This window comes from Crocuta crocuta, unplaced genomic scaffold, assembly GCF_008692635.1.
Source record: "Crocuta crocuta isolate KB4526 unplaced genomic scaffold, BGI_CrCroc_1.0 scaffold516, whole genome shotgun sequence".
Taxonomy (NCBI): Eukaryota; Metazoa; Chordata; class Mammalia; order Carnivora; family Hyaenidae; genus Crocuta; species Crocuta crocuta.
In genome coordinates this window covers 2,293,697-2,318,781 of record NW_027529538.1, presented here as the reverse complement: position 1 = coordinate 2,318,781, position 25,085 = coordinate 2,293,697, and the positions used below count along the sequence as shown (strand labels likewise).

General features: G+C 38.3%; 1 protein-coding gene across 17 annotated transcripts in view; it reads left to right on the top strand.

Moving 5' to 3' along the window:
• TRIP12 (thyroid hormone receptor interactor 12) overlaps window positions 1–25,085 on the top strand; it is a 141,106-nt gene that overhangs the window by 35,291 nt on the left and 80,730 nt on the right. For 10 of the 17 annotated variants that reach the window (XM_077761341.1, XM_077761344.1, XM_077761350.1 and 7 more), the window contains exons 2-4: window positions 4,742–4,888; window positions 20,107–20,232; window positions 21,043–21,845. In XM_077761341.1, coding sequence (XP_077617467.1) covers window positions 4,791–4,888; window positions 20,107–20,232; window positions 21,043–21,845 — 1,027 coding nt within the window. In that variant the 5' untranslated portion in view covers window positions 4,742–4,790. Of the gene's footprint in view, window positions 1–2,789; window positions 2,807–4,741; window positions 4,889–20,106; window positions 20,233–21,042; window positions 21,846–25,085 lie in introns of those variants that run through there. The other 7 variants (XM_077761349.1, XM_077761355.1, XM_077761354.1 and 4 more) reach the window with 2 other exon arrangements.

Genomic DNA, 25,085 nt, shown 5'->3' with positions numbered 1-25,085 from the left:
GTTTTAGAATCTGAAGCTGAACCAGGTACCCTTTGGAGGACCACATCTAACTAGTGTTCATAAGAAATGGGGTGCGGGGGAGATACCAGATAAATAAGATCCACTTTCAGTGTCAATTCTGGAAGCTGAAAACTTTTCTGCAGACATTGTGTGTGGGACATAAGTATTAGCTTTTTAAAATGTTATCATCTTGACTGAAATAATGGAGCTGTTTTCAGTTTTGCCTCACAAATAGGTAGTAGGTAGTGATTATACAAGTAAATGAATTAGCTAGCTCACTGTGGGGCTTTTTGTGACTCTGTTCTGGGTTACTAAGTTGGAGATTTGGTTTCTAGTCTGTCCTATGTCCTTCATGTGATAAAAACTCTGCATAAGTACTAACAGACCTCTGTGGTATTCCCTTTCATATTTTCCTTTCATACTTGGCCATTTGATTAGGAAGAACTACTACATCCTGAAGGAATTTTTGCAGTCCATTTCTCTTGGTGTTTTTGAGTTTTACACTAAGTGAATGATCGATTAATTTTACTTTATTTTTTTAAAATGAAAAATTATTATTTTGAGAGAGAAGGGGTTGGGGGCAGAGAGAGGGAAAGAATCCCAAGCAAGCTCAGTGCTGTCAACAGTGCCAGATGTGGGGCTCGATCTTATGAACCATGAGATCACGACCTGAGGAGCTGGAATTAAGAGTCAGACACTTAGCCACCTGAGCCACCCAGGTGCCCCTGAATTTTTTTTAATCCTCCCCTTTCCCCCTAGTCTTACTCTCTTTTCTGTGATTTTTGAAGTAACAGAATTAGAGGGAAATCAGTTTCCAGAATGACTGCAGTTGAAATTTCCTTAAAAGAATATCCTTATAAAATTTTAAGAGTGAATTTTTAAAAATAGATTAATATGCAGTTCTGTTTGCCTGAAGAGCTAAGTACTTTTCACATAAAATCCGAACGCTGTTTAACCTGAACAATGAGTAAGTTTGTTGGACACTTAGCTGGGAACAAAGTCATCATGAGTTTTATAGTCTTGAACATACCCATTAGTGGTTTTATACTTTTCCTGTTGAGGTCAGAGTCCTATATGCCATCTGTTTACTTTCAGTATTTTAGGATTTAATATCAGAGGTTTTATGTGATTATTTTCACAGAAATGAAGGTACTATGTTAGAAGAGTAGGATGTTTCAGGATTTGGTGGTTAGATTATTAACAGGCTGGATTTAAAACTTACCGTTTCAGTGTTAAGATGGAATCTTTTGAGGTTATACTCATTTCGGATTATTAAAACACAAATTCTAGCAATAGTTTCTCTATTGGTGTAACTCACGTATGTGTTTTAAAATTTAATTAGTAGGCAGAGTACCAAATATTCATATAACAAGAAGGAAAAAAATCATTGTACAGTGAAAACATTTGGGCTTTTACCTGGAGCCAAAGAGGAGTTGAGTTTTGTTGAAGTTGAGGTAGGAGATCATCTCCTCAGTGTCGGATTCAGAGGACTAGTTCCTCAACAGATGACTTGAACTTTTTTGGATTTGTGAAAGGTTGAAGTTGGTCACCCGGGATGGTCCCTTCCAGCCTTGGATTTATTGGTAACCTGGAAGAGGGGGAGGTCCTGTATATATCTTATGTTTATCTTCTGTTTACTTATTGGGGCTTCAAACTCCATAGTTGAACAGAGCCTGGCTGCCTTCCTTAAAAAACAGGTAGCAGTTGAATAAATAGTTGTCTTCTTACTTGCCACCACCCTTCCTGTCTTTAGCAAGAGTTATCTGTGAACAGGCCATGGGGCTGATAATGGTACTGGCCAGTGGTACTGGTCAACAAACTCTGAAGATGTTGGGAGTGTTGTTAAGGTTCCTTTGGTAACTACAGGTCAGAATAAGCAGTGTCACTTCTATCCCCTTGGATGAGTTAACATCCCATGACCTGCAGTATGCATTTAATAGCAGGAAGTAGGCTGGTGAGGTCGACCAATCCTGTTCAATAATAATCTTCTTTGCTTTTCAAAGTGAAGGCGGCAGCAGCATCCTCTTCTCTTGTTTCCATGCTGTTTTGGGTCTAAGTGAAATGGCATTGTGATATTGGAATTAGTATAGCTTCTTGGGTGAATTCTGAGATAGAATGGCTTTTGTTTAATTCTTTAATAGGGGATGCAGTTAGTTGTTTGCCGGAGCAGTTCTACGAGGAGATCTCTTTTAAAATGTTTCCAGCCCTTGTACCCACAGAATCAGAATCTCAGAGGGCAAAAGCCAGGCATTCATATTTTGACAAAACTTCTCAGGTTATTGTGTAATTAATCCTTAATGAAAAGCGCTGTGTGTTGTGTTTATAGCAGAATTCACTTTGAAACTATATCTCTAGAAATGTTAGACTCACCTTGACGGTGGTTTCTATGAAGTTTGCCCCAGTGTATTATTTTGTCACAAGGATTCTATTTATTCACAGTAAACGTTCATAGTAATAAGAGTAATAGTTAATATGTACTGAGCCCTTGGGGCGCCTGGGTGGCTTAGTCGGTTAAGCGTCCGACTTTCGCTTAGGTCATGATCTCGCGGTTCGTGGGTTCGAGCCCCGCGTCGGGCTCTGTGCTGACTGCCAGCTCAGAGCCTGGAGCCTGTTTCAGAGTCTGTGACTCCCTCTCTCTCTCTGACCCTGCCCTGCTCACGCTGTCTCTCTCTCTCTCTCTCCTAGAAATAAATAAAACATTAAAAAAATTTAAAAAAAATATGTACTGAGCCCTTGCAGTAGCGTAGGCACCTTAGTAAGTGGTTTGCATGGATGTGTCATTCAGTCCTCCCAACTGCTCTGTGAGGTAAGTTCTTTATCCCCATTTGGTAGACTGAAGCACAAAGAAGTATATATACAAGGCCACACAACTTGTTGGTATTAGAGTTAGGATTCAAACTCAGCCAGAGGCATTTTGACTCCAGAGCCATGCATTTTTAACTACTTTGCTAGAGTGACCTGCCTTACCAATTATTATGATCTATTATTATTATGGTTTATTAATGGTAACTAACAAAAATGAGACTTTTCATCTCAGACCTCAGGTCCTCTTTCTCAAAGGCAGGCAGTGTTAACAAAGTCTGTTTTACGAATCTTTTCATCAGTTTGCAATGTGTAGACAATAGATAAGGATATATATGCAGTCTTTTAAATCTGCCTACACATAGCCAGGAGTTTTACATGGTTTACCCTCTTAACGTATCTTGGGGAAGATCTTTCCACATTATTACATGTAAATTCAGTATTTCTCTCAACGTTTCCATTCCCTGTTTTTTCTTCCTAAAATTGGTAGTTAACTACATGAGAAATTTGAACTTTCTGACCAAGAGTTTATTTAATATATTAATTGATGATGTGGGCATTTGTGACAGAAACTATCTTTTTCTGCTGCTGAATTGGGTCCCTGTGTAATTCAAAAGAGAACCCACTTCTTGTTCTAGAGTATGGAAGGTCTTAAAACAAAATCCAGTAACAGATTTAGTCGTCAGTAATTTGCATTGTCTTTGGCACTGCGTCCAGGGATGTCACATACGTTCTCTTCCCTCCCCAGTAAATAGAATGAAATAACTCTACTTGGAGTTTGACTGGAGGCTTAGGAAAAATTGTGAAGATTTGATTAATACAAATTGATTCTGTGATAGTGATGATGGTCGATTTATCGGTTAACTTAATTTTCTTTGAGTATCGGCATTTTTTTTATATAGTAATTAAACTAATAGAAAGTTCACATTGATTTAGAACTGTGTTTTGAGCTAAATTGTTATATTTGTGAATTAGGTTCTCAATTTCTTATTGCTAACAGTTCTGTGAGATAGGTAATATACTGATTTCACAGAAGAGGTAAAAGAAAAGAAATCGATAGATTAAGTGTCTGGTCCAAGGTCACAGCCAGCACAGCTGATGTTGAAATCCAGGATATCTGGGACCATTTCTTTTTTTTTTCTTTTTTTTTAAATATTTTTATTTATTTCTAGGAGAGAGAGAGAGAGAGACAGCGTGAGCAGGGGAGGGTCAGTGAGAGAGGGAGACACAGACTCCGAAATAGGCTCCAGGCTCTGAGCTGGCAGTCAGCACAGAGCCCGATGCGGGGCTCGAACCCACGAACCGCGAGATCATGACCTAAGCGAAAGTGGGACGCTTAACCGACTAAGCCACCCAGGCGCCCCAATTGGGGCCATTTCTTAGTTCACTGTACTTGAGCCACTTTCTCCTCATTTCTCCATAGTGTTACGGTTCCCTTTGCATTTATGATGTCATTTGTTATTCACAGTAATACTGTGAAGTAGGCATGACATGTTTATTCTGTGGCCGAGAAGCTGGATGCTAGAGGCTCTGATTTGTACAAAGGCAGACAGGCCCCTTTAATACTTGTTCTGTCACGTGACTTGAGCCAGAATGTTCTGATGTTGGGGCCGTGCCCTTTCCTACACTACAAGAAATGAAGAAGCAGAGACAGATTTTTACTTGTGCCCTGTTTTCTTTGAATTGAGAATTTCCTGGGTGTTTCATGAGAAATCTGTGTCAATTTTATATGCTGGGTTCTGGATCACAGGCCTTGAATTTGGTATATTCTTGACATCTTCTACTATGTTAGTCAGATTTCGAATAAGACTGTCTAGCATCGGTTTGGCCGTATAAATTGTTGGCCTAAAATTTCCCCTTCATCTTTGCTGCCCTTTATTTGGTTTCTGTGTTGTACCACATATAGCTGACATTTTTTTCTTCTTTTTTTTCCTTTTAGTGAATGGTAGTGTCTAGAAAGGGTATGTCCCTTCAAGAGAGAGGTGCCAATGTCCAACCGGCCTAATAACAATCCAGGGGGGTCACTGCGACGTTCACAGAGGAACACTGCCGGGGCCCAACCACAAGACGACTCGATAGGAGGAAGGTATGTATTTGATGGTAATTTGAAAAGTAACTGGCGAAAAAAGAAAATATTTTTGAAAGCCTCATTAGGAGGACAGAAACTTAAATGGTTCACGGCAAATAGGTAATTTTTTCCTAATTTTTTGAGCCAAGTGCCACAAACAAAACTAGAATTCAAAGCAGTTCTTTCATCATTTTCCAAATATGCTAGGCTCAAAAAATAGTTGTCAGTCACTGACATTATCAGAAATCTAATTTAAGGGCCGTTAGCATATGGTATGTCCTGTTCTGCTTGCCCTTTCTCACTCTCTCAAACATGTGCTCCAGCATGTCTTTCGATCGTTTGTGGTGCCTTTTCGTTATGTGAGTCTTATTGAAAGGAAGCTTCATTTGTTTTAAGACCTTGAGTTCTGGTATCTAGCTTTTGAGTTTTCCCCCATCTTATTTCTTGACAGCATCTGGATACTGACAGGCTGGTGAGTGAGGCTGACTGACTTTGCAGTCCTATTTGTTCTCATGGTTTTCTCAGTGGTCTGGTGCTCAGCAGGTTTTTCAGTTAGAGTACTTGCCTAGGGGGTAGTGTGAAGAATCAGATGCATTCTGTGGAATGGAAAATTCCTTGTCTGATTTAGCCAGGGACTGTCATTTTATGTATAAAATACTCAGAACCTCATTTGCAAAGCCTTATTCTCCAATCCATGTTTAGCTTGCAGTAAATCATGGCAAGATTCTGATCCAATTATCTGACACAATTATTTGGAGACATTACCATGTATGTATATATTGTCCAGCAAATTGTAAAAAAAAAAACCTTTTTAATGTTTTATTATTTATTTTCGAAAGAGAGAGAACGTAAGCAGGAGGGGGCAGAGATAGGAGACACAGAACCCGAAGTAGGTTCCAGGCTGTGAACTGTCAGCACAGAGCCCAATGTGGGGCTCCAACTCCTAAACTGAGATCATGATTTGAGCTGAAGTCGGACGCTTAACTGACTGAGCCACCCAGGCACCCCTATAAACATTTTTTTAAATGTCACATGTAAAGAATCTATTGAAATTGATCAGGCTATTTTAGTAGGTGAGCATATGGACTTTGGATGAGGACAGCATTATGTGCAGTTACTGCTTCTGCCATTAAATAGTTCTGCATGTCCTTTGTAACATCTTTTAGGAAACCTGGGAGTTCTTAGTTCACACAGTGGGGAGATCTGTTTCATAGGGCTGCTGGTTAACATCAGCAGTGCAGTATGTTACACTGGTAGCACAATGCTTAGTGTACAGAGTTCTGTTCTGAAGTGGTTTTTTGCTTTTTTTTTACAATCAGATTATTTGTTGGGGCAGCTACACTTTATTTTTTGTTGATTAAAAAATATCCCTCCCCCACTGTAAAACACTGCATGTTTGTTTTAGTGAATTTGGAAAACAAGGCTATAAGGGAAAAAACTATAATTCCACTATCTGCTTCTAACCACTGTTAACACTGGTATATTTTTCCTTAGTCGTCTTTATTGCATGAATATATGTGCCTATGTGCACACGTGTTTACACATAAGTAACTTGTACGAGTTTGGGGGTGCCTGGCTAGCTCAGTTGGTAGAGCACATGACTCTTGATCTTGGGGTTGTGAGTTCAAACCCCATGTAGAGATTACTTTTTAAAAAAACATTAAAAAATCAGTAAGTTACTTGTACCTTTTGAACAACTGCTGTTTTACATAGTAATACTCAGGTCCTGTTTAGACTCTTGTATGTGAGTGACAGACAGTTTGGTCTGTCACATAGTACAGTGGTTTTAAAATCCACAGTGATGTTTTCAGTACCATTGTCTTTTTCTACACATTGGTGTTAAGTATTTTATTGTATTATTTATTTTAAAAATATGAGCAGGAAATAGAAATGGGAATGGTTAATATTAGTTATTAAGATGTATTGATTTAAAGAACTATGATAGTTATAATCAAGATGGAACTCTCATTTATTCGTGGAATGAAACATTTTTGCTATAGTTTATTTGCTTTCAGTCTGTCAGTGATTAGTTCAGTTGGTGCAGCCATTGTGGAAAATGGTATGTAAGTTCCTCAAAGAATTAAAAATAGAATTACCATGCTGTCTAGCAATTCTGCTGCTAGGTATTTACCCCAAGAAAATTAAAACACTAATCCCAAAAGATACATGCGTCCCCGTGTTCATTGCAGCATTATTTGTAATAGCCAAAGTACGGAAGCGACCTAAGCGCCTATCGTTAGAATGATGGATTAAGAAGATGTGGTATATACAGACATACCCGCACACAAAGACACAAAATGAAATATTACTCAACCATAAAAAAGACTGACATCTTGACATTTGCAGCAACATGGATGGACCTTGAGGGAATCATGCTAAGTGAATTCAGTCAGAGAAAGATAAATAGCATATGCCTTCACTTATATGTGAAATCTAAAACAACAACAAACAAACAAAAAACAGAAACAGACTCATACAGAGAACAAATTGGTAGTTACCAGAGGGAAGAGGAGTGGGTGGCACAATGGGTGAGATAGGTGAAGGGGGATTAAAAGTTCAAACTTTCAGTATTAAAATAAGTCATAGATGGGAAAAGGACAGCATAGAGGAAATGTAGTCAATAATATTGTAATATATGGTGACAGATGGTGACCACACTTACAGATGGTGACAGTGGTGAACACTGAGTAATGTATAGACTTGTCAAATGACTGTTGCACACCTGAAATTAATATATCACCCATATTTCAGTAATAACAATTTGAAGAAAAATATTGTAACTCAGTTGTGAAGGATAATTATAGAATTTAAAAATGTGTTTGGAAAAATAAAATAGTGTTTGGAATGGCAGAAAACATGCTAAAGAAAATAAAGCAGAATATACTTATGGTGTTTATACTTTAATCCCTTCTCTCTTTCCAGTTCTTACAATTTCAACTTTTGCATGTCTTCAAAAACCATTTCTCCACAAAAGAGGGCCTATTCCCAGCCCCCCCTTTAGAAACCCAGAATCATTAGTGTCATTTTCTGTCCCTAAAATTGTTTAAAAACTATGACTTTTTAAGTCTTTATGTTCCATTGTGGTGGCTGTCCAATATTTTAGTAATAACTGAATATATATACTTTTTGTCTTTTTATGTGGATAAGTATAATTAATGACCAGAAGATACAAATTTAGAATATTAGCCAAAAAAGTCTTACCAGTTTGACTAAGAGTGCAAATTAGGAGATAATTTGTTTATTTGAATTTTATGTTCCCTTCTCAGAGCTTGATTCTTTGCTCATGATAGAATCTTGGACCTGGAAAGGACTTTTTCATCAAAGCCTAGAGTGACATTGGAAGTCCTTGTAGACTGTGCTATACTAGCAGTGATCTAACCTCTAAGAAACCTCTCTTGATTTTGGGGAGAGAGAAGATTGGGATAAATTGGGAGGGACCAGTTACAACTGTATTTTCATTCTCTTTATCTGACTCCTGTTGATTAGCTTTCCTAAGTAAAATGCTGCTACTATGGTTTTTGATTCAAAAATAGACCTGGCCTTGAAAATGTATTCATAGCCGTACAGCATTTCAGCTAATGGGCACGTAGCAACCACTACAATAGCACATTGTGGAGTGTTCTAAAATGTTTTTACACATGTTCTTCCAGTAGAGACTCAGAGAAAGTCCACTAATATACTCCGAACGTGGTAGTTTGCTCAGCATTATACAACTCACTAGTTGTAGAGTCAGGACCTGATTTCCAACCACTTGACTCTAAGTGATTATTTTTGTCATGCCAAACTGTTTTTACTGTACAAACTACTCAATCTATATGATGAAGGACTTGGAAGAGAGAATGAAGTGTGTATAATGGAAGAATATCCGCTCATTCAGTCGAGGACTTCAGTAGCAGTATTTCCCTCCTAGAATTTTTAAATTCATTCATTTTTTTTTTTTAAGTTCACTGTTTTCTTTCAAACTTGTATTAGGCTGTCTTTGCATAGCATCCTTCCTGTGACCATTCCTGCCCATCCTCCAAATCAAGGTCATTTACCTTTTCCTTTCCTTTTAAGATAGTTTTCGTTCATTCTTAAGGTGAAGTAAATTTGGATCTTTGGAATGCATTTAATCTCCTCTGATTATTTTCTCTCTGCTCTCTTTCCCCTATCCTTCTCTATCCATACATGAACTAGACTTCCTCCTCTATAGAGAAGAACCTTCTGTGGTTTTTTGGTCTGTAGATGATCTGTTCTTCTGTTTTCTGTTCTCCATTGGATTTTTTAATGGAATGAGGAAATGCTTGAATCCAGTCCTCTCCACCTCCCCAGCCCCATTAAAGAAAATTGTTCTGCAAAGTTTTAATTATTATGGAGTAAAAACTCAATTATGAGATCTATAGGTTATAACTTTTTGTTAGCATTGTCAGAGCAGGGATTTTTTTAGCCAGCGTTAATTATACAGAAAGGAAATAGATTTGTGTTTTGCTTAAAAATCTATTTCAGTGGGATGGGATACAGAAAAGCACAAAAATAAATATCCAGAGATAGGTCTGTGTTAACATTTTGATTTTTATCTGTCTTTAAAATACTGCTTAGCATGTAGCTGATTACACTGTAAATACAATTTTAGATCCTGCTTTCTTCAAAACTAAGCATCCTAACATTTTCTCATATCATTATAATTTTTTTGGTAATTGTTACAAATGAGCATAAAATTTACTGAACCAATATACAATTTTTTCCAAATTTACTTTTTAGTTTTTGCATAAATAGTTGCAGTGGGAAAAGTTTTTGCTCAGGCTTAAATGTTTGTATGTCAGGTATCTCTTTTTTTTCTTGTTTTTTCTTTCTTTCTTTTTTTTTTTTTTTTTTTAAAAGAGAACAAGAGTGTGATGGGGAGGGGTAGCAGGAAAGGGAGAGAGAAGGAGAATCTTAAGCAGGCTGAGCACTCAGCGTGGGCTTGTTCCCATGACTCTGAGATCATGAGCTGGGCTGAAATCGAGTCAGACACTTAACTGACTGAGCCACCCAGGTGCCCCTCAAGTGTGTCTGCTTGGTCAAAGGAAGTTTTTTTCTTTCTTTTTTTTTTTTAACTTACGGTCAATTTGTTTCATTTAAGGTTTTTTTCACTGATTTACTTATCACCATCCGGGAAAAGAGTGCTTTTTCTCAACATTCTATTCATGTTATTTTCACTGTGCATTTTTCAGTTAATATAAAATGGAAAAAATTACATTTATTTTAGTGGTATTTTACAGTAATAAGGGTAAACACTGGACAGATAGGTTTGAGGAATGAGATCTGAATGAAAATATTTTTTTGTTAGAGAATATTTTTTGATATAAGCGTACCAATAAGTTTGTTAACCTCACTCCATACCACTGCACAGAGAACTGACCTTTAAAGCATTCAGCTCACCTGAGCCGCTCTTGTCACAGTAACCCTCTTTTGTTGAATGATCTTCCTCAGTTCTTCACCCATGTGTTTTGAATGGTAGTTATTATTTTTTTGTTTTTTGTTTTTTTTAATATTTTTATTTCTAGGAGAGAGAGTGAGACAGACAGCGTGAGCAGGGGAGGGTCAGAGAGAGAGGGAGTCACAGACTGAAACAGGCTCCAGGCTCTGAGTTGGCAGTCAGCACAGAGCCCGACGCGGGGCTCGAACCCACGAATCGCAAGATCATGCCCTAAGTGAAAGTCGGACGCTTAACCGACTAAGCCACCCAGGCGCCCCTGTTTTTGTTTTTTAAGCTTATTAATGTATTTTCAGAGAGATAAAGACAGTGTGAGTGGTAAGGAGGGTTGAGAGAGAGGGAAAGAGAATCCCAGGCAGGCTCCCCACTGTCAGCACAGAGCCTGATGTGGGGCTCAAACTCCCGAAACCTGAGCTGGAACTGAGAGTTAGATGCTTAACCAACTCAGCTACCCAGGCGCTCCTAGTTATTCTTTTCCAACATGATCTTAGCTCTGCTTTTGGCTGTCTATCGCCCAGCCTTTTGCCAGAGTTGGGAGAATCTGCAACCCCTCCATCTTTCTGAGCTCATTGATGGGACTGGGTGGTCACATGATTCATACTGGATGCTTTCTCTTTCCTGGTAGCAAAGAGCAGATGCGAATCTGAATTAGCCAACTGCACGTCTCCTGCCTTAGGGAAGAAGATGGACAGAGAAAAGCAAATATATTCATATGTGTGCATAAAGTTCTGACGAGTTTCTGTCCTTTAGTTCTCGAGAACTGTGTAGACCCTTGCCTTCTCTAGGTTTGATTGTTCAGCTGTTGTGTACAATCTGGAGATACATGTGCATTATTTTAATCAAGCCTCTTTTGGCTTTAAGGAGTCTTATCCTGCCTTGATGTACTTGTAATCCCAACTCAGTGTCTAAGATTGTTCTCACTCATTTGTTCTCACCATGCTCATAAGCACCATGCTGACTGGTAGTTATAAAAATGAGAGGAGAATAGCCTTTATTATAAGCTGTTTCAACTCAGTAGGGGAAATGGGCATGTAGGTAATTATTAGAGTCAGGTGAGAAACATTTCTAGCGATGACCTCATTGATTTGGCCTCTGAAGGCTGAATTGAAGAAGCAGTTGCAAAGCAGGTGTTACATGTCAGCTATATTTGTCTCTACTTGACATGTGTCATTAGTTACTTACAGGGTGTGGATTTTATTTCTAATTTTTTGTGTCACTTGTTACTTTGCTCTTAAGGGGTAGTTCACCAAATACTGGTACGGGCCCCAAATAAGGACGTTTACTTTGTTGGCATTGCTAGGCACAGAGATAGGACTGCCTTTTATGGAAAAGGTCATGGACGATGAGTGACTGCAGTGAAGGAAGAACTGCGATAGGGCATGGTTGAAATGGGTCGTGTAACGAGGTGGGCTGGAGCAGGCTACCGGAACACACAGCTAAATGCTTCGTAGAGTAACAGTCTAGCCCCCAGCAAACATGTCCTTCCCGGGTCAGCTGCTGGCCCTGCCCCACGCCCACACACTTGGTCTTCCGTTGCATTGCTCTGACAGGCCAGCATGCCTAATTGCCCTCTGGCTTTCCAAGACTTCCCTTAGAAGGGATCCATTTCCTTACGTTCCCCTGACAGAACAAGGTACATGGCTGCACATAACTTCCAAGTGGCTTGGCAAGTGCCACCCCAGCACGTGTTCAGGTCAGAGAAGAACTGGGGTATTTGTGAATAGCACATTATAGCTGTCTGAGGCCGTTGCCTCCAGTGTCTACACCAGACCATTCATTCCCCTAAATTCTACTTGGTGCAGCATAGCCATGTATATGGTGTGTTTTCTTCATTCTCCTATCTAATTAACCAGGATGGATACCTTTTTCATATTCTTTTTTTGTGTGTATGTGTATCTTTTGTCTTTTTTTAATCCTGACCTTTGCTGCGGCAGATGGAAATTAAAGATTTATCTTCTTTGGAAGGAGAATGTTAAAGTGAGACATGGTTAGTGTGGTGTACAAATGACCTCATTGTTTCTTGGGTCTGAATTGAAACCACTTTTATATACATGTATACGAGAGTTAGCTAGGGAAGTTGCTAACTTGCTCCTTTCAATAATGGTGAATCTTACTGCTATAATTAGGTACTCTTGAGTTTTAGCCACAGAACCATGTTTGCACATACTTTTTCACTTTTAGTGATGCTTTGGTGATGCTGAGAAGGTCATTCTGTCCCATCAGGCCTTTGGGCTGGGAGGCAAGGTTTACAGGGTTGTAGCGTTTTTTTAAGTTCATTTATTTATTTTGAGAAACAGAGCACAAGTAGGGTAGGGGCGGGGGAAGAGGGGCAGAGGATCTGAAGTGGGCTCTGTGACTGACAGTAGAAAGCCCGATGTGCGGGGCGCGAACTCCCGAACCATGAGTTCATGACCTGAGCCAAAATCAGACACTTAACTGACTGAGCCACTTAAGCACCCCTGCAAGGTTGTGTTAAACAGTGGCATGGTTGCCGTGGTCTAAGGAGGAACAGAAGCTACTTTTTCATGGTTGGAAGTTAGGACCATTGGATTTTTTTTATGTTTTTGTTTTTAATTTTTTAACATTTATTCAGTTTTGAGAGACGGAGAGAGACAGCGTGAGTGGGGGAGGAGTAGAGAGAGAGGGAGACACAGAATCCAAAGTAGGCTTCAGGCTCCGAGGTGTCAGCACATAGCCTGACGCAGGGCTCAAACCCACAGGCCGCGAGATCATGACCTGAGCTGAAGTCGGACACCCAACCAACTGGGCCAGCCAGGTGCCCCTTTTATGTTTATTTTTGAGAGACAGAGAGAGCGAGTGAGTGGGGCAGAGGCAGAGAGGGAGACACAGAATCTGAAGCAGGCTCCAGGCTCTGAGCTGTCAGCACATGCAGAGCTCTAACTCCCGAATCGTGAGTCATGACCTGAGCCGAAGTTGGATGCTTAGCCATCTGAGCCTCCCAAGTGTCCCAACACATTGGCTTCTTAATAGTTAGTTACCTGTGTTAAGTTCTTTCTGGGACCAACAAACTAATATCTCATGTGTTTTGTAACTTTCTTTGCAGTATAGATATCTTGCTTTACTCACCAACTGTGAGATTTTGTTTAAAAGTCACAAAAAAAGGTCACATGATAAGCATATTCGAAACCTGTAAGATGTCAGCTGCCGTTGATTATTTCTTATCCTTACTGAGGCTTTGCTTTGATGATCCGTCTGTCCCTCAATATTGAGGGAATCTGGTGTTCCACACCAGTTTTTATAAGTGTTTTCTCCATATCAGCATTCCTAGAAGTGTATTAGTGTGAGTGAAAAAATGAATATATACAAATGCTTCTTGAGGAGTTGGACAGCCAGATTTAGCATCACCTGTGGAAGGCAACTAGTCTTTTGGTAATGGGTAAAGCAAAAGAAAGCAGAAGGGCTCCTTTTTTGACCTCTTTTCTTCCATTTCTCTCATTTATCATCTGCAAAGCCTTAAGCCATTTACTCTGACATATATACAGTTAGGGACAGAGGTACCAGAGTGGATAGGACAAAACTTCAGAGCTCTGGATAGAGGTCCTTTACTTTGACCCTCAGTTTCTAGGTACAGCTGCAGGGTTTTAGATTGAGAGTCAGAATGCCTGGGCTCAGTAGTACCTTTCCTGCCTTGGGGCTGGGTGATTTTGCGCAAGCCTCATTTCTTACATCTTTAAAATGGAAACAGACCTGCCTTGGGTGTCATCTGAGAATTAAGTTGGATAATGCATTTAAAAAATTAATGTTTATCACATCATCACACCTTTAAAGTGTATGTATTCTGTGGCCGTCTTCAGAAGTTTTTATTCAGGTAGTTATAAAAGCCAGTCTAGCTATGAAATATGAAATACTCAATACTGCATCACTCATCTATCACTAATCACGAATTTACTTTGGATTATTTTGGTGTTGATACTCCTTACCCAACTACTTTGTAAAATGGGAGGGTGGGGTGCAAGTATATTGAACTGTATGGTTCCCGTTTGTGGGCCATCTTTTTCCACAGTTTTGATTACATGCAATCGCTCTGTCTTGTTCTTGTTACACAGTGAAGGAAGTACTTTGGTTTACTCGTCCGTCCTCAGTATACCCTGAGTAGTTGAACGTACAGAAAGTTTGCTTTTGCCTCACTGTTTCCAACTCTGTCAGTCTCTTCGTGCCAACTCTTTACTAAGGACAAAATCTAGATCCTTAGACAAGGCGTTTAAATCCTCGCCTGTCCTTTTAACCTTGTTTCCTAATGTAGCTCTGTGCTCGGGGGAAATTCCTATCATTTGCCAGGTGCCATGTAGGTTTCATGTGTTCTTGCCTCTGCCTTTGCCTGTACTCTGCACTTGACTTGAACGTTCTTTTTCTTCAGCTTTTCATTCTTCAGGGTGTGGTTTAAATGCCATGTAGTCTATAAAGCCTATATTCTCCCTTTGTTTCCTCCCTTTGTTGAGAAGTTTATAGCATCTGGTAGATCACTTTGTTTTATGAGGCACTGACCTCTTTGAGGACAGGAACTAGACTGTGTGTTATCCATATTTATGTACCTTGTCATGACTTGCATCTTTTTGAGTTAGCAAACCTGACAAATCTGTTGACATGAGTAGTTTGTTCCAGTAGTTCTCTGTCTTGTTCCATCTAGCGTTCCCTCTTATTCTATCATGTATGTGGTATAATGTGAACCTCTTTATTATGATGCCCGTTTTGTTATGTTTTCCTTCTACTTGTTTTTTTTACGTTCTGTTTTATAAATTTAGAAACATTTTATGTCTCTAAACTGTTTATACAGGTATTTAGTGTTTCTTAATTTATTTCAAGATAATAAGTGATCTAGTAGGTAAATGCTTGGGTGCATTGACACAAGATGGCCCTGTATTCAGATGCAAGCATCTGTATCTGAATTTATTGAATGTGGCAGCTCCAGAAACATACTTAAATTCCATAAGCAGCATTTTCTTTGTAGACTTCTTCAGAATGATATATGACCCATGGTAGAGCAGCAAAAATGTAATCTTCTGTTGTTCCCATGGATTACTGGAGAAAATGTGTATAAAAACCATGCAAAACAAATAGAAGTTGAGAAATTATGAGCATAAATTTTACCTATATCATAGCTAGATTTGAAGTTTCTTCATAAGGTTTTCATATATTACTACGGCTACTTGAAATCTGTGGGTCATGGGACAGTTTTTCATTTTGTCCAACTCTTCTGCATACTACATGGCATCTTTTACCTCCAGTCCACACCCACTAAATGGCAGTAACACCCTGTTCTCTAACATGTTTTCACAATGTTCCCTAGAGGGAGAACCAGTGATGTTTAAAACATTGTTTTATAAGATAAATAAGGAGTTCTTTACTGTAAATTACAGAATCCATTAGGGTAGCATTTTTGCCATAACTAAACATAGGAACATTGGTCAGACTAACCAAGTTTCTGTTTTGTGATTGAAAGAGGAAAACGGTACATTTTGCTGAGAACATTAGTGAGCTTTTTGTTTAAAATGATTTAAGTGAACTTTCCAGCATGATTACTGAAAATCAGTGATTTACTTAAAACATGCATTTAACTTATGAACATTATAAACAAAGCATTTAATTTTCAGAAGACAAAATTACGATATTAATTGTGTATATAAAATATAAAGGCATAAAAATACATGCATGTCTGTATACACATAAAAAAATTGGAGATTTAATTAAGCTGCAAGTAATTTGGTAGTATGTGTATGTACTGGAATTTTAAATATGTCTGGCATGAAAATTAATTTCAAACAATTTAGGACGTGATGTATTAACTACTTATAACTAGCCACTCATTTCACCTACCATTAAGAGAAGAAGAGCTCTTTGATACAAGATTTGGTCCTTTTATGGAAGTCCTCTGGGTTAGAGATGGTTTTTAACCCTTTGGACTACCAACTATTTTAATAAATAGCAGTAAACGTAAATTAAAGTAGAAGGGGCAGTCCTTATGATTTGCCTAAAAGTCAACAAAAGGCATTTGAGTCTTGAAAGCACATAACCCAGAGTTGATTGGTCTGTTCTCTTGTAACTTGGGTTTGTTTAATGTGAGCTGGCCCGTATACACTTGTTAAATAGGGAAATGATGTCAGTATAATACGGAAGTAGTGTTGGCTGATAAGCAGTATTTCCTCCAGTGGTAATATATGGACTGAAATGGGATAGACTGTCAAAGTGGAAGATTTGGTAATCTATGAAGATCTTGGGAAAAAGCTTGAAAATCTTATAGAAATGACTTAAATCATTTGCAAGAAATACTAGTTCAGTAACTTCTAGAACGACCCCACTTTGCATGGTTAAACATTCTAAGGAAGCTCAAAACCATTTACTCCTGTATTTATAAAGAAAGAAAATGAGAAAAAGGAAAGTCTCCCCCAGAAGTGTATTTTTAATTTTGCTGAAGCTGTCTTAAGAGAAGATGTCTAAAAATTCACACTTGAAAGGAGAAAGCACAAAAATAAGATTCCAGAGTGGGCCAACTGTGATTATTGGTTCAAATGTTAGTGGAGATTTCAAAATTGGTGATGTTTTTGTTAGGAATGTGATCATAAAATAACATAGATTTGAGTGCTCTGTGCCTAATCTTACTTTCAACGTTAACCCAATTATTTTTAGATTTTGCAGAAAGTGAGGTTTTTCTTCAGGATTATCTATCCGTAGGATGATATAAAAGCTCCTGAAAATACACACCCACCCATTTATCCACCTATCCTTGGGTTGTATGTAGTTTACTAAATGGGCTCATTCTGGTGCTATCAAGAAGAGTTTGTCATGAATTTTACTGTGTTATTCTTGCAAATTTGATTTATAGTGGATATAAATTTTACTGGGTCTTTGATTATGCTTTTTAATAAAGATAAATGTTGAGCATTAAGGTCTGATAAGTGAGGGAGGTGTTGAAATGAGCTAAAAGGCATCAAGGCTTGTTTAGTGCTGAATACTGTGATATTCTAATTGGGTATGCTAGATTAGTTGTTGGTATTTTATGGAGATTTACTTTACAGTATTCTGAGTTTTAATAATTTATAAATGGGCATAATAAAACAGAGCCCCACTTTGGGAGGCCCCATATTGTCTCTTTATGGTACCATCTGTTTGCTTACTCTCTTGTGGTAAGCCAGGGGTTTACGTACAATGTATGACCCGTGGGATAAATCCAGCTTCCTGCCTGCTTTTGTAAATAAAAATTTGATTGGAACATAGCCCTGCATATTTGTTTACATATTGTTTATACCTGCTTTTGTGACACCTGGTATTGCCCACAGTGCCATAATGACTACCCTTTACAGAAGATGTATTATTAACTCCATCTTAAACAATAGGCAGAAAGACAGTAGTGGTCAGTATTTTATATCTTAAAATATTTTTAACCAGTACTCAGGATTTTATGCTTAACGTAATTTTAGGAAAGGTGCAGTCAGATCACTGTGGGTGCTGTTGTAGTTAAGCTTGTTTAGTGAGTTTCACTGTCTAAAATGGGTGTTTTTTTTTTTCTTTTGTAATCTAATGTTGAGCAATGAACTGATAAATTCTTTACTTCCTTGAAGGTGTCGGTAAGGACAGTAGAAATTCAAGAGTTGATTTAAGTGGCTATAAAGTTAGATGTATTTAAGAACAGGGAACAATTTATTTACTCTACAAAAAGGACAGCTACCTCTCCACTGCTGTAGGCATTAGGTTAATGTTGATCAAAATCTGTTGACAAAGAGAATGAATTCCCTCCCCTTTTGAGACTTAACTAGGAATATATTATCATATGCATTTTTAAGGTTACCATTTGAATATTTAATTGAACGTTATCACAAAATAGTCTAACTTTAGATACAATTTTCTTTTAAAATGTAAAATTATAATCAATACAGAAGGGATATTTTAAATTTCATAATGAAGTAGAAATTGTGATTCAGTTAAAAAATTAATCCTTAGCAAACTTAAATAAGAATGTAGAGAACTTGAATGACGTAATTTATAAATATTGTTCCATGGATATTGTGTATCCTGAAAACAATACACTGTTGAAAAAGTAAGGGGATGATTTGATAATTTATTCAGTTTCATTTTCCTTTTTTTAAAAGTAGAAGTCTCAAATCTGTTAGTGGAAGTGTAACAAAAATAAAAGCAATTCCCAGAAATTAAGTCTCTCTTAGGAAACCCATGGGTTAAAACAAAATTTCACTCTGCATTGGAAGAGTATTTAGGAAAAACGCAACTAAATCACAGTGGATAAATCTTATAAGGTTCAGCTTGGCTACACAGGAAAAAAAATATTAAGTAACCTTGAAAAGTAATTGTATTCATTACCACAGTCAAGACTAAGACACTTGAAAAGACTAATGACTTAGACTAATTTAGAGGTTTTTTGTTGTTGATGTATTCTAGTAAGTCTTTGGAAAGTACTAGTCTATCGTTTATTAAAATGTTAAAATTGAAAATAATATTAGAGGATCCAAAAATATTTCTTTTTTATTGAGAAGCTAATTTCATATCTTCTTTCAAGAATCCAGTATTGAACACTTCTGGAAAAGTGGAAGAAAAAAAAAAAGAGGCGAGAAACCTTAGAGCATCTTTTTGAAGAAATGGTGGAACTTGTATGATAGTGTGTTAAGAACTGTCTGGCATCCTTACAGATTCAATTAGAATCATGATGTGAGGTTTCAGTGGCTTATTTATGAGTTCCTTTGCAATGATGTTAGAATGAAACCCTTTTAAAGATATTTTCTAACAAAATAAACAGCTTTGGTATTAATTAGACTTTGTTATTTTCATTAGAACATGCTCTTTTATGTTATTTACATGAAGGATGGATGTTGTCTGTGAATTACAATAGTTGCATCTGTTACGTTAACACTTCTCACCTCTGTAACAGCAGCTTTCCTGGGCATGTATTAATGAATGCTCTCTTTTTACTGCTTATGTAAATCTAATGTAATCATTGCCTGAGGTTAAAAAGAAAAAAATCGAACAGCTGAAAAACAGTCATTCCTGTCCTGCAGACTTGCTCTTAGAACAATGCTGGCACAAGGATTTGCCTGATTATAAATATAACCCAGCCATATATCAATGATGGAATCTTCTGAATGTGTTTGGAATATTTTGTGGTCAGTTCTTTATCTTCTTTCTCTAGGACTTGGTTTTTGGTGTACTTTGTACTGATTCGTGCATTGCATTCTTAGCAAATATCACTCTTATCGATTTCATGTAAGTTTATTTACTGTTGAGTGCTTCTGGTGATTTTCTGTGTAAAATCAGTTTGAGAATTGATTTCATCTGTTTCTGCATTTACTGTGCTAACCTGAGTTAAATTAAATAATTGGGAATCAGCAACATTGTGGAGATCACAGACTGCCTCTTCCTCAAAGCTTTGAAGCAGTTATACTCATATTATCCATTAAAAGTAGTATTTAGATTTAAAGTCTGGATTTGTGTTTTACAAAAATTTAGTATATGTGAATTTATAGTAAAATTGTTGAAAAATTCTTTATTGCTTAAGTAACTATAATATTGCTGCTCAGTCATGAAAAGTGGTAATAAGAGATTTAACTCTTAGGTATTGGAGAGTCGGTTCTAAGGCAGGCTTTTTGGCAAGATTATTTGGCAGAGCAATAACTTAATTATGGAAATATTTGGGAAAAGGGTAGAGTCAATAATGAAGAATTGGGACGCTTAAGAAAATGAAAACCTATTTCACTTTCAGTACTGTATTTGCATCTCAGTTTCCTGATAGATTTCTGTTTTGATTTTCTGCTGACAGGTCACATTTAGGGCAGGCAAAACATAAGGGATATAGCCCTCCTGAGAGTAGAAAATCTAATTCTAAGGCACCCAAAGTGCAGTCTAATACTACTTCTGAACTGTCAAGGGGACACCTTTCTAAAAGGTAAATCTTCACATTGCTTGTACCATTTTCAAGGCAGAATTATTTGCATTTGAATCATTGCATAATATTAAAATTTAGCAGGTTATCCCAAAATGTTGATAGATTTTTTTCATTATTCCCTGAATGTAACTTTGAGGATTAATAGTTTATTATCTTTGCAGTGATGTCAGTGCAGCACGCTCTAGGCAATTCAGTTTTTCCCTTGCTTAGAGAACCTGCGTGTTCAACAAACTTTTATGGGCATCCGAAATGCCATTTTACCTTTTTTTCCCCCTTAGGTTTCTTAAAGTTTTTTATTGGCAGAGCCAAAGGTCATTGATTTCTGATGGTCTGATTGGTAGGAGTCTTTTAGAGAGGAATAACACAATACTCTAAAACCTTCATTTGCAAAGTGCATACATTAATGGTTATTCAAAACTTTGACAAAGAAGTTGTATTTATGAATAGAGCATTGGTATTCTAGTTTCAACTGGTTCTAAGCCACTAAGCATTCCTTTTCTTATAAACTTCATTCTGGTTTTGTGATAAGGAGGGTTAGTGTCAGTAGTCTTGGGGCTGAAGAAATGCCTTGATCTAACCATCCAAAGTCACACCTGTTTTATTTTTCTATTTTTATCTTTTTTCCCCCAGTTTTGAACCATTTGAAAACCTGTATACGTGTATTTATTTAGCCCTGGACTTAATCAGGAAAATTTTCGCACCTTTTTAAAAAAGCACTTATTTGCATAGATTCGAGAAGTCAATAAGTATTATATGACGGGTTTAATGATGGCAGGCTGATATTAACTCTCTTCTTATCTAACCTGTCAGAAGCTGCAGTTCATCATCTGCTGTCATAGTTCCACAACCAGAGGATCCAGACAGAGCCAATACTTCAGAAAGGCAAAAAACGGGGCAGGTGCCTAAGAAAGACAATTCTCGAGGAGTGAAACGCAGTGCTAGTCCAGACTACAACAGGACCAACTCTCCCAGCTCTGCCAAAAAACCAAAAGCACTTCAGCGTACTGAATCCCCGTCAGAAACGAATAAGCCACATAGTAAGTCAAAGAAGAGGCATTTAGATCAGGAGCAACAATTGAAATCTGCACACTCGCCGTCAACAAGTAAGGCTCATACCAGAAAGAGTGGGGCCGCTGGCAGTTCACGGAGTCAGAAACGAAAGAGGACAGAGAGTACTTGTATAAAGAGTGGTTCTGTGTCTGAGTCAACTGGTGCCGAAGAGCGATCTGCAAAACCCACCAAGCTGGCTTCAAAATCCGCCGCCTCGGCCAAGGCTGGGTGCAGCACCATCACTGATTCTTCCTCTGCCGCCTCTACTTCCTCCTCATCTTCCGCTGTTGCCTCGGCCTCCTCTGCCGTACCACCAGGGGCCAGGGTGAAACAAGGAAAAGACCAGAACAAGGCCAGGCGGTCCCGTTCAGCATCCAGTCCCAGTCCCAGAAGAAGTAGCAGGGAAAAGGAACAGAGTAAAACTGGTGGCTCGTCAAAATTCGATTGGGCTGCTCGTTTCAGCCCTAAAGTTAGCCTTCCTAAAACCAAACTGTCTCTTCCAGGGTCTTCTAAGTCAGAGACATCAAAACCTGGCCCTTCTGGATTACAGGCCAAATTAGCAAGTAAGTATATGGCAACATCTTTTTTTAAAATGAAACGTTTCTTGGTTTGTCAGAAATGATTATGCTTTCAAGGTAGTCAGATTTGTTTTGCTTTTTTTGGCCCGAAGCAGTCTGAGGTTTATTACTGTCTCTGTTTGTAACAGCACGTAGTAGTTTGATGCTGCCTTTAGTTTTAAGGAAACCGGTAAGGAAAATGCTGCTTTCTTATTACTAAATGGTCACATTTTAGTGCCTGGGTCTTTCTCCTTGTAGCACTTGCTGCTAAGTTCTACTTCCTGTTATCAGAGTGGGACATCAAGTTGAATTTTCTTCTGTAACCAGACCAGAAAGTTCTTTCAGTTATGAGTTGCTTTGGACCATGATCAAAAATCAAGTGGTGGGTTGTTTTTTGGGGACGATACATTCTTGATGTATGAAAATACTGAGAGAGCTAAGTTTTCAGAATAAATGTATCCTTGTATAAATTAAGCTGTAGCCACATGTTTTGTGGCCCTGCAGGAGTCTAGTCTAAAGATGATTACTTCTTGTGTTCTATACGCTGGACCTGGTCTTACATAAATGGGAAAGAGTGTTACCCTCTTGAACCATGGAGGAGAGCTAACATTCGGGAATAATACATTTCAAGTACAGAAACAAACTAGATGGGAGATAGGGATCTTGAGGTACTTTTCTCTTTCCCGTTTTCTCAAAAGACTTCTTTAGGGAAGCCAGATGTTTGTGTCCTTAGAACTGATTAGAGCTGGAGGTGGCCCTCTTCAGTTACGTAATTGCTGTAACACTGAAGGGTGGTCTTTTTCCTATTTTGAAAAATCTAAACCACACAAAAGAATAATATAGCCCTATGTATAGTTTTTTTTAAGCATTTAATTTTTGTAATATCCAGGAAGCTTGCTTTTGACCATTTTTTTTCTTGCCCTCATAGAACATTTTAGATTTATATTTTGATAGGTCTAGAACCTTTTCTTGGTTGTTGACAAATTCACATAGTGTGCTAGTATTCTTGTCAAGGTTTAGCTAATATTGGATCAGCCTAACCTAACATTGTAGCATTTTGTTCAATTTAGCATTTTATTTTTTTAAGAGTTTATTTATTTTGAGAGAGAGTGCATGCAGGAGGTTGGAGGAGAGGCAGAGTAGAAGGAGAGAATCCCAAGCCAGCTTCCCTCTGCCAGCTCAGAGTCTGGTGTGGGACTCGAGCCCAAGAACTGTGAGATCATGACCTAAGCCAAAATGAGGAGTTAGTTGCCCAGGCACTCCCAATTTGGTATTTTAAATACACCTTATATCTGTCTAAAATCTTCTGAATTTCAAGGTACAGACACTGGATTAAGATTAAGATTGGTATCTTGATGGGCACCTGGGTGGGTGACTCAGTTAATCATCTTCAGCTCAGGGTTTGAGCCCCACAATGGGCTCTGCTGACAGCACAAAGCCTGCTTGGGATCTCTTTCTCCCCTTCTCTTTCTGCCCCTCCGTCCTCCCAAATAAATAAACCTTTAAAAAAAAAATGATTGGTATCTTCAAATCAAAAGGGAATTAAAAGCCTGGTGAAAAAGGGATGGCTAACGGTCCATTGGACCTGGCAAGGTTTTCTAGTCACTTGGAGTTAGCTTATCTCTTTTATACCTCTTCCTTTTTGTTTTTTAACGAAGTAGAGAAGTGCGTGCGTGCGTGTACATGTATGTGCACGCTCATGTGTGTGTGCGCCCACTGTAGTAGCTGTGTGACCTCCACAGCCATCAGGCCAGGTTGAGTTTGCGGCACGTTCATTGGGATTCACTCCTCCACTTCTCTGCCTTCCAGTCGGCTTTACTTAAGGAGCTTACCACTTATAGCTCTTTTTTTCTAGGAGAGTCCAGTGCAGGGTGAATGCAGATTTTTCTCAAGCATCATGTCCTCCACTCTTCTTGGACACTAGTTTTCTTTTTTTCAGAGGCTGTTAACATGATTTTTAAAAGAAAACCCTGCCCCTAGTGTGTTTTCCTTGGTTTCTCTAATTGAGAAAGCACTGAGAGTGCTGATACTACCCTGTGCCACAATCAGTCTCTGAAACTCACTCTGCGTGTGGTCACGGACAGAGTCATTTAAAACTCACCTTGTATTATCTTCCTCAGTTTCACAAAGTCTCTACGTGTTGTATGGTCACAAATACCGCTTTCCCATTTTCACTACCACTTCCCCAGTTCTAATAAGCTCTAATTATAACCTATGCTGTTGAAGCAGGAGAACATGCAGTTATTTAGCATCTGATAAGTATGAGGTTTTTACATAGGCCATCCGTTTAATTTTTTAAAAAATGGTGCTTAATGATAGTTATTAAGGACATTTATTTCAAGAAGGTGAGACAACTTGCCTGGGTAACATCTCACAGATGGCAGAGCTATGAGCGGAAGACGGAGACTATGTATGACCTAAAGCCACTGCTGCCTCTCTTTGCCGCTTACTTTTCAGCCCTGTGAGTTCCCCGTGCTGTGCGGGTGCGCTGTATTTGCGTCATTAAGAGATGTTAAGACCCCAGAGGAGATGAAATCCAATTTGATCCTTCTTTACTGGTATTGATTCATCTTTAGTGGTGAATAGTGTATGAACCCAAGGATTTGTATCCTACCATTCACTATGGATTTGTTTATTTTCAAATAAGTGAAAAACATTTCAAAACAAAAGAGTAGAGACTATTTATATGTAGTGTCCTTACAAGTGCCTGAAAACTTGTAAATAGTTTTACACAGATCATTTCGTTTACTCATCAGCCCCATGTGGCAGATACTATTCTTACAGGTAAGGAGACTCAGAGACAGTGGTCAGGTTGCCTGCCCAATGTCACAGAACTTAGAAGTGATAGAGCCAAGAGTGAAACCCAGGCCATCTGGTTCCAGAAATCAGCCATGACACAGGAAGTATAGGATTGAGTAGATTGGGTGAGCTAAATCTAGGAAGACTTCTTGGAGTCAGATAGGGCAGGGTGGATTTTAGGCATGATTACATGTGTCACTTCAAGAAAGAGTTTATGTAACATGAAGCAGTACTGCAATAGAATTGACAGTACTTAGTAATTTTACTTAAAAACATAGGGGCAAAGTAAGGTAATTTATGGGAATCTATTGAGTTTCAAGAAATGGCATTTTGGGGATAGCAAACTCTTACTGTAGAGATGAAAACCCTGGGTTTGAATTTTACTTCTTCTCTTTTATCAGCTGGCAACTATGGGAAAGCTTGTAATCTTTTCCTTATAAATGGGCA